Source organism: Hippoglossus hippoglossus, chromosome 5 (genome assembly GCF_009819705.1).
Source record: "Hippoglossus hippoglossus isolate fHipHip1 chromosome 5, fHipHip1.pri, whole genome shotgun sequence".
Taxonomy (NCBI): Eukaryota; Metazoa; Chordata; class Actinopteri; order Pleuronectiformes; family Pleuronectidae; genus Hippoglossus; species Hippoglossus hippoglossus.
Window position 1 is genome coordinate 1,989,507 of NC_047155.1, and position 12,069 is coordinate 2,001,575.

The 12,069-nt window shown below is 43.6% G+C and overlaps 1 protein-coding gene across 1 annotated transcript in view; it reads left to right on the forward strand.

Moving 5' to 3' along the window:
- Nucleotides 1-12,069, forward strand: part of chd6 (chromodomain helicase DNA binding protein 6) — a 64,657-nt gene that overhangs the window by 22,517 nt on the left and 30,071 nt on the right. Inside the window, 2 exon segments of the mRNA XM_034584753.1 lie at nucleotides 8,067-8,691; nucleotides 9,855-9,978. Coding sequence (XP_034440644.1) covers nucleotides 8,067-8,691; nucleotides 9,855-9,978 — 749 coding nt within the window.

Consider the following 12,069-nt stretch of genomic DNA (forward strand, 5'->3'; position numbering starts at 1 on the left):
TTTGACCTCACTGTGAATGGAGCTAAAGTGGAGCAGCACAGAACTAATGATGCACTTATGTCCCAATAAATCACATCCGCATTACTTTTAAAGACATTATATTTATGGTTATATTACATTTTAAATTCTTTAAATTATATCTTGGAGGTAAAATGTATTTGGGGACTTATACAGACACAGAGGAAACAAACTTGTCATCCGAACAGTTATGTTTCCAATTGATGCAAAGAAAATGCAAACACACAAATACATATGAGACTAATAAATACAGAATTAGAATAATGGCTGTCTTCACCTCCATTCTTCCTCCTCTGGACACTGCCTCTGACTCTAAACCCCGAAGAATTGGGAGTCGTTGACCTCGGCAGACGGGGCTCTTCCACTTTCTCACCCTGGGATTGAGACTCATTGCTTTGCTGCTCGTGTCGTGTGGAGACTCGACAGAATCCTCCTCTTGTTCCTCTGGCTCTTTATCCCTTTGTTTGAAACCAGGATAACACCTACACATTTTCTTTCTCCAAACCACAGAGGGAAAAAGTTGACTTTACCGACTTTACTGCGGCTTTTGTGTTTGCTTTGCGGAGGCTCATTTTAAGAATCCGTCTTGCGGTTAAAGTTTGACATTTTGTCTTTTGTCTACAAAAAAAAATCAGAAAGTGAGGCAACAGAAATGATGATCTCTGTATTTTGTGTTGAGCGTGACGTCTTGTCTGTGCTTCTCACCTCTGAACTTGTGAAGATTAAATCAGGACATCATCAATGATCAGTTTGTAATTTAAAATGATGATCAGGAGAGTGGGTCTTATTTCCTGCGTGACCTTCCAGTGGACGATAGCTTCTCCCATCACTGGTTAAACCAAATGTTTTCATAGGAACATTTTTTTTTTCCTCACACGCAAATATTCTGACTTCTGACTGTATTTTGTAAAAAAAAAAGGCAGATTTGTGTTTTACCTCTGATCTTAACTGTTGTGTTGATATTGACCAACACGCAAACCACATTATAGGAACACGACCAACAGACTTCAAATGTTATATATATATATTTTGTATGTACCCTTGATTTAACCGGACATGTCACATCAAATTCAACACACAGCAAACTGTCATAAGAAACATGCTGGATAATGTTGTTATAGCGTCTTCAGATAGGACTTGTCTGTCTTGCTGTCAGACCGTCAGACGTGCACAGACAGTCTGTGTGTGTGTGTGTGTGTGTGTCAAAAAGCTTCACCTGCCTTTGTCAACACGTCGGTCGACCTAATGCTACATACAAAGAACGAATCAATCCATCCATCACACAGACAGACACGCAGACTGGTTGAATGGGCAGACAGCCGGCAGCCACTGGCAACGAAAGGGTTACCATGGTGACAGTGTGTTTATGTCCGCCTCCCCGCAGCTTTAGCACGGAGAGCCAGTTTCCATGGCAACGGCCCTGATACCCCCTCCCGCTCCCAAACCAACGGGCCGTTGAGCTTGCAAAGCGTGTGTGTGTGTCTGTGTGTGTGTGCGTGTGTGTGTGTGATTCATTGAGACGATTCCTCATACCTGTGTGTTAGCGGCGCATCTGCATTTGCCTCACGACGCCAGGTATGTCGTGCTCGTTCTCACTGCATCGAAACATCACTTACAAAAACACACATGCACCTGCTCCACGTCCCCTCGTACAGTAGCATGGCACTACACTACACACTCACACACACACACACACACTTTTTTCCCTATCTATACTGATAAACATGCACCTGCCACACGAGGATTTGCATGTAGACACAAACGTGCGCAGACATCACTCTGTCCGTTGCACACTGGCCTGCCCTGGCGTGTTCGTCCCTCCACAGAGGGCGTGTGGCGTTCGTTTCTGCTTTCTAAATCCAGACCCTTTGTCGCTCTCTCTGCTCTGCTGTCATAGGAACCACGCAGACCTTTCTCCGACAACCTCCGTCACACACGTGCACACGGACTGGAAGTGTTGTGGGGAATTGACGGCTTTGACAAACGCCTTTTTGATGTGGCTCTCGGGCCTCAGAAACATGTCGGGCTACCTTTTTCATCAGAGCTCAAATTTGTTCAGAAATCAAATGTCCACACCACACAACAGTAATGAGCCGACGCTGGCTCGCTTTCAGACGCACATCACTTTGTCTGCCAAGAGGAAAATGAGCGACAGTTTGTGGCGGTGACATCAGGACGCAAACATATGAACGACATACACGCCTTTAAAAAGGGAGAACCATTGGGTTCACAGGGCTTTATTCAAACAGCTGGTGCTCGATAGCTGCTGTTTCTCCGGAGCACATCTAGTGGTAGTGTGTTGATGAGTCTTTTATGTCTGTGCGTTGGGCCAGCCAGGAGCGAGAGGCACTACGCTCTCAGGTCGTCCGTCCCATTACTGGGAGCACGTGTCTCAAGAAGGCCTGAAGGGAATTCCTTCAAATTTGGCTCGAAGGTTCAGTTGAACGTGAGGATGAACTCTTAAGACTTTCGTGGTCAGAGGTTAAGGCCGCTGTGCCTTCACTAGCAATCGTTTTTCTTCTTGTGACTGCAACGTCTCAGGAACACCTTGAGGGAAGTTCTTCAAATGTGGTACTGATGTTTATTTAGAGTCCCAGAAGAAATGTATTAGTTTGTAAGGGTCACAGGTCACAGGGACCTCATGAGTCTGTATGCATGTGACTGAAACTGGACTGGATACAACCACAGGGTGTGAATTCTACTTTTTAGTTTTTTTCATGGAGCAGGTTTGTATTCAAGCAGCAGCTCACTGTATTGTTAATTGATGAATTTAATGTCTATTTAATAATTAAAGCCGCAGCACATTTTGTTCCATTGCAGGAGGAAAGTTCACGGCTACAATTTCATTTAGAACCAGTGAAGGATTTTGACTCCTCGCAGTGTTGATTTGTTTTTCAGGTATTTCTATGGTGTTGTTTTGTTGATGCGTTCAGTTACACGCTGCATCTGTTGCACTTCTGTCATTTATGCTGGTCTATATCACCAGTGGTGTCTTTTATCGACTCACAGTTCTTCATAAATTACTTTTTTCCCTTTAAACCCTCATTTCATTCTATTGTTACACTTCACAAGCATCGTATACACAAATCATATAAGTTACAGTTCTGCATATACTCATTCAGTCTCTGCTACAGATTTATTCTCCACTACAATAAACCGGAGCACTGCAGGATTCAGTGTTTGTCCGAGGCCTCGTGTGACTCTGATGTGTTTTGACTCTGATGTGTTTTGACTCTGATGTAACGACGTCCGTGGTCTGATCCAGTTCATGTTTGAAACTAAAGGATAAGGACTCTTTATCTGTCACTCAGGAATACAGAGTGCATGCTGTGTGTCCACATGATGCATGAAGTATTTTAAATGTCTTGTAAAACCTTTACACCGAGGTGAGGTTTTGAACCGAAACTAAACCTGCTTTAATTTAACGGGTTTGTCGAGAGTTTATGATTTATGAGTGTTTCTGCAGCTCACTCCAAACGTGTAAATATGAGATGAGATCACAACGTAACATCTGGATCAAACCAACTGTTTGGATGCAGAGGTTTTCATTTTACTTTTTAAAAAGTTACTTTTTGCTTCCACTTTCAGCTAAATTGTGATTTATTTTTTTAAAAATTGGAAAAAAAGAATTTCCCATTACTCTTGAGAACAAGAATTATGTGAATCTGTTTCTTTAGACGAGCGGTGGCAACAGGAAGCACCTTGAAAGTGCTTAATTTCAGGATTAAATAGAAATAGTAGATTAAGTGTTCTTTTTGTCTGTTTGCTCTACTATCAGCTATATCCATACATTTATTTGATATGTAACTATGTTCATTTCAACGTCTTTGAAAGGCTTTTCTCTTTTTTTCCAAACTTTTAAACCAATTTGCTAAATTTAGCATCTCAATCAAAGAAGCCTGGTTCACGAGCTAAGGAGACACAGCAGGACGTCAACATCAAGAGTTCAGGCTCAGATATTAAAATATGCAGCTGAACGAAGGTGTGAGAGGTTCATCACTAGTTTGCATCATTAACACTAATGTGCCAATTGTGTTTATTCCTCCATGTGTGCGTGTTCCTCTCCTGTCATCCCACTTATAAATCATAACCGTGCATCTGCAGCCAACCGTTAACGTGGCCGTTTAATCCTGCAGAGTACGGATGCATCCCATAATGTGCAGTAAACAAACAAAAAATACTAACAAACCAATGAGATTAACGTGAGCCTGACGACAGCAGCACAGACGGCAACATGGTCTTTAACGTAAATGTGGATTTAGAGCTTCTCGTGTTCGGTTTGCACCAGAGGGAGGAATCAGTGTGTAGCTGAGTGTCCGTCAGCAGCTTCAGTTAACACACACACACAGACACAGACACGCATGCACACACACAGACACGCACGCACACAAACACACACACTGCTGTCCTTGATAAGACCTTCAGATGGAGGATACAGGCACATTCCTCGAGTTCTTCCTGACCCCCCCCCCCCCCCCCCAAGACGTCATTCAGCATTGATTGGTTTTAAATAGTGATTCTTTCGATTATTTGATGGAAACGTTGTCAATGTTCCTGCTTTTGTGACGGATTAGCGTTGGTTTCTTTCCCTCTTGAAAAGACGTCGTGGTCCTGGACTCACATTTAATTACCTCAGACAAGGAGGTGATGTTTTCATCTGTTTGTTTGTTAGTTAACGGGAGATGCTTGAAACTTAGTAAATGAAAGTGTTTGCATTTATATACATTTGTTAATCTTAGTAAATAGACTCTCCTGATGTCTCCCATCATCTCTCAGCTCAACGTACACACTGTATTGTGTTGCTGTGCACACACTGCACCACTGTAACACAACTGAAATGTATTAACACATTCTTATCATCACATTTCTTGGTAATTAGTCATGTGTTGGGTACTCGAATATGAGGAGACTGAGCTGGAAAACCCTTGAAAAGTCCTTGAATGTCTGGTTGGAGAAGGTGTGGGAAAACACGAGAGTTAAAAAACGGGGTCGGAATATTATATTTTGTGTTTTGGGTGCCCTGGGGGTGTTTTCAGAATCGAAGAGTTCACTCAAGTGTTCTTCCACCACTTCCACGTGACGTTAAATAGACCCTTTGCGCTGACCTTCCTGTGGTTTGAATAAGTGGAGACAATTTCCCTGCAGGGATCAATCAGGTGGCACATTATTATTCATGATGTAGCAGGATTCATTATACACACACACACACACACACACACACACACACACACACACACACGATGGAGTAGAATGCCTTCACCTTGGAGTTTGGTTCTATGATGCAGTTAAATGTTGTCGTCCTGGTCAGTTAATTCAGCCTATAGACCGTATACAAAGATGGCCACCCAAAAGAATGTAAAGCCAAATCATCTTGATCGCTCCCTGGTGGCTGGCAGCAGTATTGATCATAAACCCTGCTTCCTCCATGTCAGCAGATGGGACATGAACCACACTAACAAGTCAAAGAACAAGTCAAAGAAGTTTTCTGTCATTTTACGTAGTGGTTATCACACTAATGAATGTTTAAGTGTTAATGTTTCTGATAAGTTTGACTTTAATTGATTATTCGATGATATAAAAACGCAGTTAAACCTCATGAATGACAACTGAGACTGACTTGAAATGTCAGATGAAGTCGAAGCTTCTCACCTTTGATCGGGTGGCGTTCATTTTGATCATACGTCGCTACACAAGCAAGAGGGTTTGAAACACTAGGTGACATCATGAGCCACGTTCATCCCATAAATATAGATCATGTATTATAAATTTGTCAACAGATGTGATTTTAAAACCATCATTAATGTATTTCATCAAAAACACATTTTATTTTGCAGTCTCTCATACAACATGTTCGACTGTTTGTATTTTTCTTTATGTCTGAAGACGTCTGAGTCTCTGATCCTGAGTGAAGCATCGGGGGGGAGTCAGGTCTCTGCATCGGGGGGGAGTCAGGTCTCTGCATCGGGGGGGAGTCAGGTCTCTGCATCGGGGGGGAGTCAGGTCTCTGCATCGGGGGGGAGTCAGGTCTCTGCATCGGGGCGTTGAACATGAACTACTCTAACTAACAAAAGTGAAAATACAAGAGAGGTGATGAAAATTGGCTTCACGCTGACGTGGACTGCAGCACATCAGCGGACACAGCTGAGTGGAAACTCCTGATAATCTTGCTCTACCTGATTTGGATTGAAGCATTTCTGCATTTTTGATTGAATTGGATGGTACTATTTGCCCACATGCTACGCTGACCTCCAGGTCCACCTACTGCTCATGAATATGTATTGCTCCAAGTGTTTATGCAGACACCAGAGACTTATTATTATAACTCTCACATAATATCCAGCACTTAAACTCTGCCTTGTGCCCGATGTCTTTGAGCCGAAAACCTGCTGCGAGAATCGGAAGCTGAGGTTTCCTCATTCTGCGTCTGTCCTCCATCGGCGTCCCAGTTGAAGTCATAGTGGAAATCCACACCTCACATACTCTGCTGCAGTAGTTTCCTCCTGGAGATGATGATGATAATGTGACAAATGAAACAGCTCTGTTGGGCAGAGGGGAAGAACGTGGAAGGGTTGAGGAGTCTGTGGTTCAACATGTTCAGGAGGAAGAGGGTGGAAACAGTGAGGTGAGCGACTACCAGGACATAGTTTGACTTCTCAGTGTCTTAGTTTTCTCGTATTCATACTTCTAAGGTGAGAAATCTGGGTCTTTGCTTTAAATTTTCAACAAACACAAAATACAATTCAACAAACACACTGACCAAATTCAAACTCGTTGGCTCCGTTGGTCCGTGTGAAGACTCTAAATGTCTTCTGTCCCTGTCTGTAGTTTGACAGACAACGTGGTGTTTCCAGGGTTATTTTCTATCCGACTACTTCACCTTATCTTCAGTCATCAGGAAGTGGGACTCCGAGCTTCCTTCGTATCTTTCGGTCAGGTCTTAAATTTCTTTAATTATGGTCGTTAAAAGTCTCGACATTTAACTTGTTGAAACCTGCAGAGACCGTTACGTGGTTATCTTCTTGTTATCTGCGAGGTTTTATGTCCAATAAGCAGAATCTTCATGAATTTGTGACGCATTTTAATGCTGTTGCAACGTTTCATTCATTTTTCCCACCTCGTGGCACCGGTTCATGTGAAGAGCGACGCTCAGCTGTAATGTAACCTGACGTGTTGCAGTCGCATGATGATTAATGCTGCTGTGTAAACATGGACCTGGGCCTTGGACTGATGTGACACAGATGACGGCTTCGATGCTCAGCGACAGTTAAACGTCATCGTGTCCATTAGTGTCTGAGGTCTTCAGCGGTGACATTTGCTTTTCTAAACATGGAGCTTTTTTTCTGGGAAAAATATCTCCGGTCTACAGGAAGTGATAATTTAAATATTTTTGTGAAACATAAAAGAACAACAGCGCACTGAGCAGGGGCAGCGACGTCTATTTTTAACTTCCCCTAGGACGTTAGTATGTGTCTGCTGGAGGCCTCTCTGCTGGATTCATGTAAAATCAGCCCAGTCACATGGATAACCCTCCTCCGACCGACACTGGGCTCATCAGACTTACTCATAACATGTCGGCTGCACATGAGAGGATTTTCAAATCTGATTTTAAAGACGTGGGAGACCCCACACACACACACACACACACACACACACACACACACACACACACACACACACACACTACAGCAGATAACATGTTTCTCTAATCCAGAAGAGACGCAGGACCACACATTTAAAAAACAAATGATTTCTGAAACCTCTGACAGGTCCTGGAGTCCCTTTATCTTTTCTAACTTTCACGTTCTTCCTTTCCTCGTGTTTTTCCTCTGTTCCCTTCTTTTTCTACATTCCCTCTTTATCCCCATCTCCCAGCTACTTTCCTTTCCAGCCCCTAACCCCTTTTCTTTGTTTTCTCCACTTCCTGCAGACGTTTCACCTTAATTGGCTTTTAATTTGAAACATTTCTGTTGAAGTAGAGCTGGCAACAGTGACACAGCAATTATGGTATTATACCAATAAACCTAATATCTGACACTTTTCTCTTTCAGATGTTCACTGGTGTCCTGAAGCACACGCCACCTCCGGCCTCCGCTGCAGCAGCCTCCTCCTCTGCCTCGGACCAAAACAGCAACGCACAAACCACAGTTCCTACAATCCCACGGGGACACCTGGTCTTGGGCCCCAGGGATCAGCTCCGCCTCATCTCCCCCGTGGGCAGCACGGCCACGTCCAATCACTGCACGGCCGCCGGGGCCCACGCCACTAGACACTCCGGAGGAGCCCCGCGGCCGCCGTCCTCCATGAGCGAGGAGGACGATGGAGGAGGCGGAGGCAGGGTGAAGAAGAAACGAAAGAAAAAGGACAAGAGACAATGGGAGCGAGGGGACGTTGAGGAAAGGGAGAGCAGCAAACCAAAGAAACGAAAAGATGAGAAGCAGGCGATGGTGGTCACGCTGAGGAAGAGCAAGGAGCCCAAGGAAGGCAAAGAGCGGAGGGAGCGCCGGAGCAAGGGGAAGGAGGGCAGGAAGGAGAGCGGCGCAGACCTGAAGAATGTTCCGGCAGGAAAAATGGCCGCCGTGGCTGCCGGAGCAGTTCAAGTGCCGGTTAAGGTGCCTGGAAGGAGGGGGAGGAAACCGAAAGTCAAGATCCTTCCTCCGGTTCCGACGAATCAAGGTAACGTCTGAAGTGTGTGTGTTGTCTTTCTGTGGGTGCTAATGGTTTTTAAGTGAAAGGTGAACTGTGGTCGTGTAGGAGGATGTTACCATCGTCAATCAAACGCAGAGGTCGTCTTTATGTCTCTTCTCTTCAGCGTCTGGGTCCAACTAGCTGATGGACAGACACATTTCAGAAATAATTTATTGTTTATGTCCCAAAAACAATGGACAAATATTCTCTGATTCTCAAGTGTGAAGATTTACTGATTTTTTTTTTCCTGTGGGTCGAAAAACAAAGCAATTTATAGATATATCCCGTTTGACTCTGGGGAAGTTGTGGTGACATTTTCCAAGTAATTAGTCAATCAATTAAAAAACTAAAACAAGTGACTTAACCTTATAGATCTCTCTGTGTCCTGGGTATTAAAAGGGATTTAACACTATTGAACTCCAGATAAAATTACTTGAAATATCTTGTTTTAACAATACATATAGACACGGTCGTGGTGATGTTAACAATTTGTTGTTGCTTTAAATGCAGATCGATCAAATTCAGCCTCCACAAGCTTTGAATCTCTGGTCCATCTCATTTATTTTGTGTTTCCTCAGTACGTCGGGTGTGTGTCTGTGTGTTGTTGTGCTGTGTTGAGTCAGCAACCAGATAAAAACAGTCAAAACATTTCACCTCTAATCGGAGACACAGATGACGACTGTTCTGTTCTTCAATCACGATCAGACATGTCGGGATAAATTAGTTTTGATTATGTGATAGTTTGATTTAATTAATGAGTGAGTGAGTGTGCCTGGTGGTGGGTGGGTCTAAACCCCAATTTCTTATTAGAATCAAAGATTGCACCAATGCCTGTTTGAAGATTTCACGAACCAAGATGATGCTGAATGTCTTTAAAACATGTAGAATCAAGCAATATATCAATTATGTGTATTTGTACATACATTTGTGCCGACAAGTGTGAAACAATCGGAAGATATTTATGTTTTTACTTTTAAAAACTGTTTTTTTAATGCTGCTTTCCTGCCACTTGTGTCCTGCTTATGGCTCTTTGGTTCATTCCAGCAGCCGATGAACATCTTAGAAATACAACAATCAAAGCAATCAATTTTCTTGAACTCCATCATAACCTGTGTCCTCTTTATCTTGTCCATCCCCGTCTCCTCTCGCAGCACCTCCTGCTTCCAGGCATCACGCTAAGGTGCAAATCCACGGCACCCACACCAAGAACCACGGCCAGGCCAACAGCAAGACCCCAGTCCCCTCGGCACCAAAACAGAGGGGCCGCAAACCCAGGTGAGTCGCTCTGACGGGAAATAATGAGCGGAGGCAAGAAAGAGAAGTCATTTGAATGAAAGAAAGTGAAGCCGCTGTGCTAGAAAAGCCCCGGAAGCCGGCACTGATGGAGTAAAGAGAGCGAGGCCGAAGCAAAAACTGTCATCCTCAACAAACTGTGCAATTTGTTATCTTGGAAACTCGGAAACACATTTCGTTTTTTTAATATTTAGATATTCTGGCTTTTTTGCTGTTTTGTGGAGTCTGAAAAATAGTTTAATTTAGGTCCAGGACAACATAGATACTTCAGCACTTCAGCAAAATGAGCCTTTTGGAGTGAAGCTTGAGTTTTTATGATTCTGTAAATGTACTGGAATTAATTGGCTCCACAAATGTAGTTGAATTTGGACGTGAGATGTTCCAGGTGATGGATGAACAAATAGATGAGGGCTACTCTGAGACAGATGGGGATTAGATTGAAATAAAAAATACTTTCTCTTGCATTATTTGTTCTTATTTAAAAACACCTGAAGTTTGTATTAATACAACTTTCATAGATTTTTTCCCCTCAGTTTGGCTGATTGTCCAACTCTTACGTCCTGGTTGCATCTCCCACTTATTGAGGCTCTACGAGACACTCGCAGCTGTAGAAATGGTTTTATTCTCTGGTCAGGATCTCGGCCTCAGGTCTACACGGAGTTCGTGACTTGGAAGTGCAATGTGAGTCTTTGGAACTTGTGTACTTTTCAAACTGTAGACACATCTGAAGGATAAAAACGGTCAAAACAGGACGCACCCGACCACAACCAAGGATATTTAGAGGACTGATGTCTGAGTGTAATTTGGTGCAGCTTGATTTGGATTTAAGGATGTTGTGTTGTGACTGCGGTTTCCAGGTGACTTCACCGAAAAGAGAGCGACGACGTGGGGTTGTGACTCTATAATATAACAGGAGCAGACTGATGAGAGAGAATCTGTGTTCTCAGACAGAAGTAGAGCGATATAAGTAGAATTGTATGATTCAAAGAGTGGGAAGATTTTGAAATTAAAGAGGAGCTGAGTCACTGATGTGGAGTTAAGAAAAGCAATAGGCTGACAAGAGACAGAGAAGTTACAGCTGAGTGTAAACGGGAGGAGATGATTATCACCGCTGTGATGAGAGAGATGAGAAGCAGCAGAGGTAATGAAATGAAAGAGAAGAGATAAGACAGAGGAGGAAAAACTGATCCACTGACGTGAGAACTTGTGGACTCCACTAACTCGGGGTCGTTTCCGGGTCACGCTCTGGTTTCAAGTCGCGCTTTGTTCATGTAACAACAGTCGCAAGAAGATTTAGAAAATCCTTGTGTGGGTGTAGTTTTGATTCCATCTGAATGTGCTGCTTTGTCTCGGTCTTCGCCCGCCGCTCACTCCAGAGTTTGAGAGAGAGAGAAAAGCATTAAGTTTGTGCAGAGACGAATCTTGTTTTGCTCCTCTGACCTCAGCAGCCAGCACAGTCCCAACTTCACCAGCCTCTGTGTGCAGCTTACACCCCGGCTGCTTCTTTTTAAAGAAGAGCACGACTTCTCAGGGACTGAGGTGTGTTGTAAAGTCAGCGCTCAGGCCACACGTTTCCCTGGTGCTACTTTTCTAAACCTGACATGAACTATAAGTAGATGATTCTCCAGTTCGAGACTGACGGGTGTGAGAAGAATTTCTGTTTATATATTTTTACCCACAAAGAGACGGACGACGCCTCTCCACGTTTCTCTGTTTTACAAAAACTAAGCCAACATATCTCAGATACTGGTTAAGGAGGTAATTATACCATAAACACGCACATACAACATACCAAGTAGCTCGCTAAAGCTAAGTTATCTAGGTTGTCTAGTCATGAGCCTCCAGCAGCAGCACACACACACACTTTTGGGACAGATATGTTTTATCGAGTAAAAAGCTTCTCGTCTCTGGAGTTCCTGACGGCAAAGACCACAGAGCTGACACTGTCGTCTGTCCAAGCCAGAGGTTCAAACTGTGACACAGCCGAGGGTCCGGGGAGGACGGGGGACGTCTCTCAATGGTCGTCAAGACGGTTTGAAACACACGGTGGCCTAATGTAACTGTGATATTAAA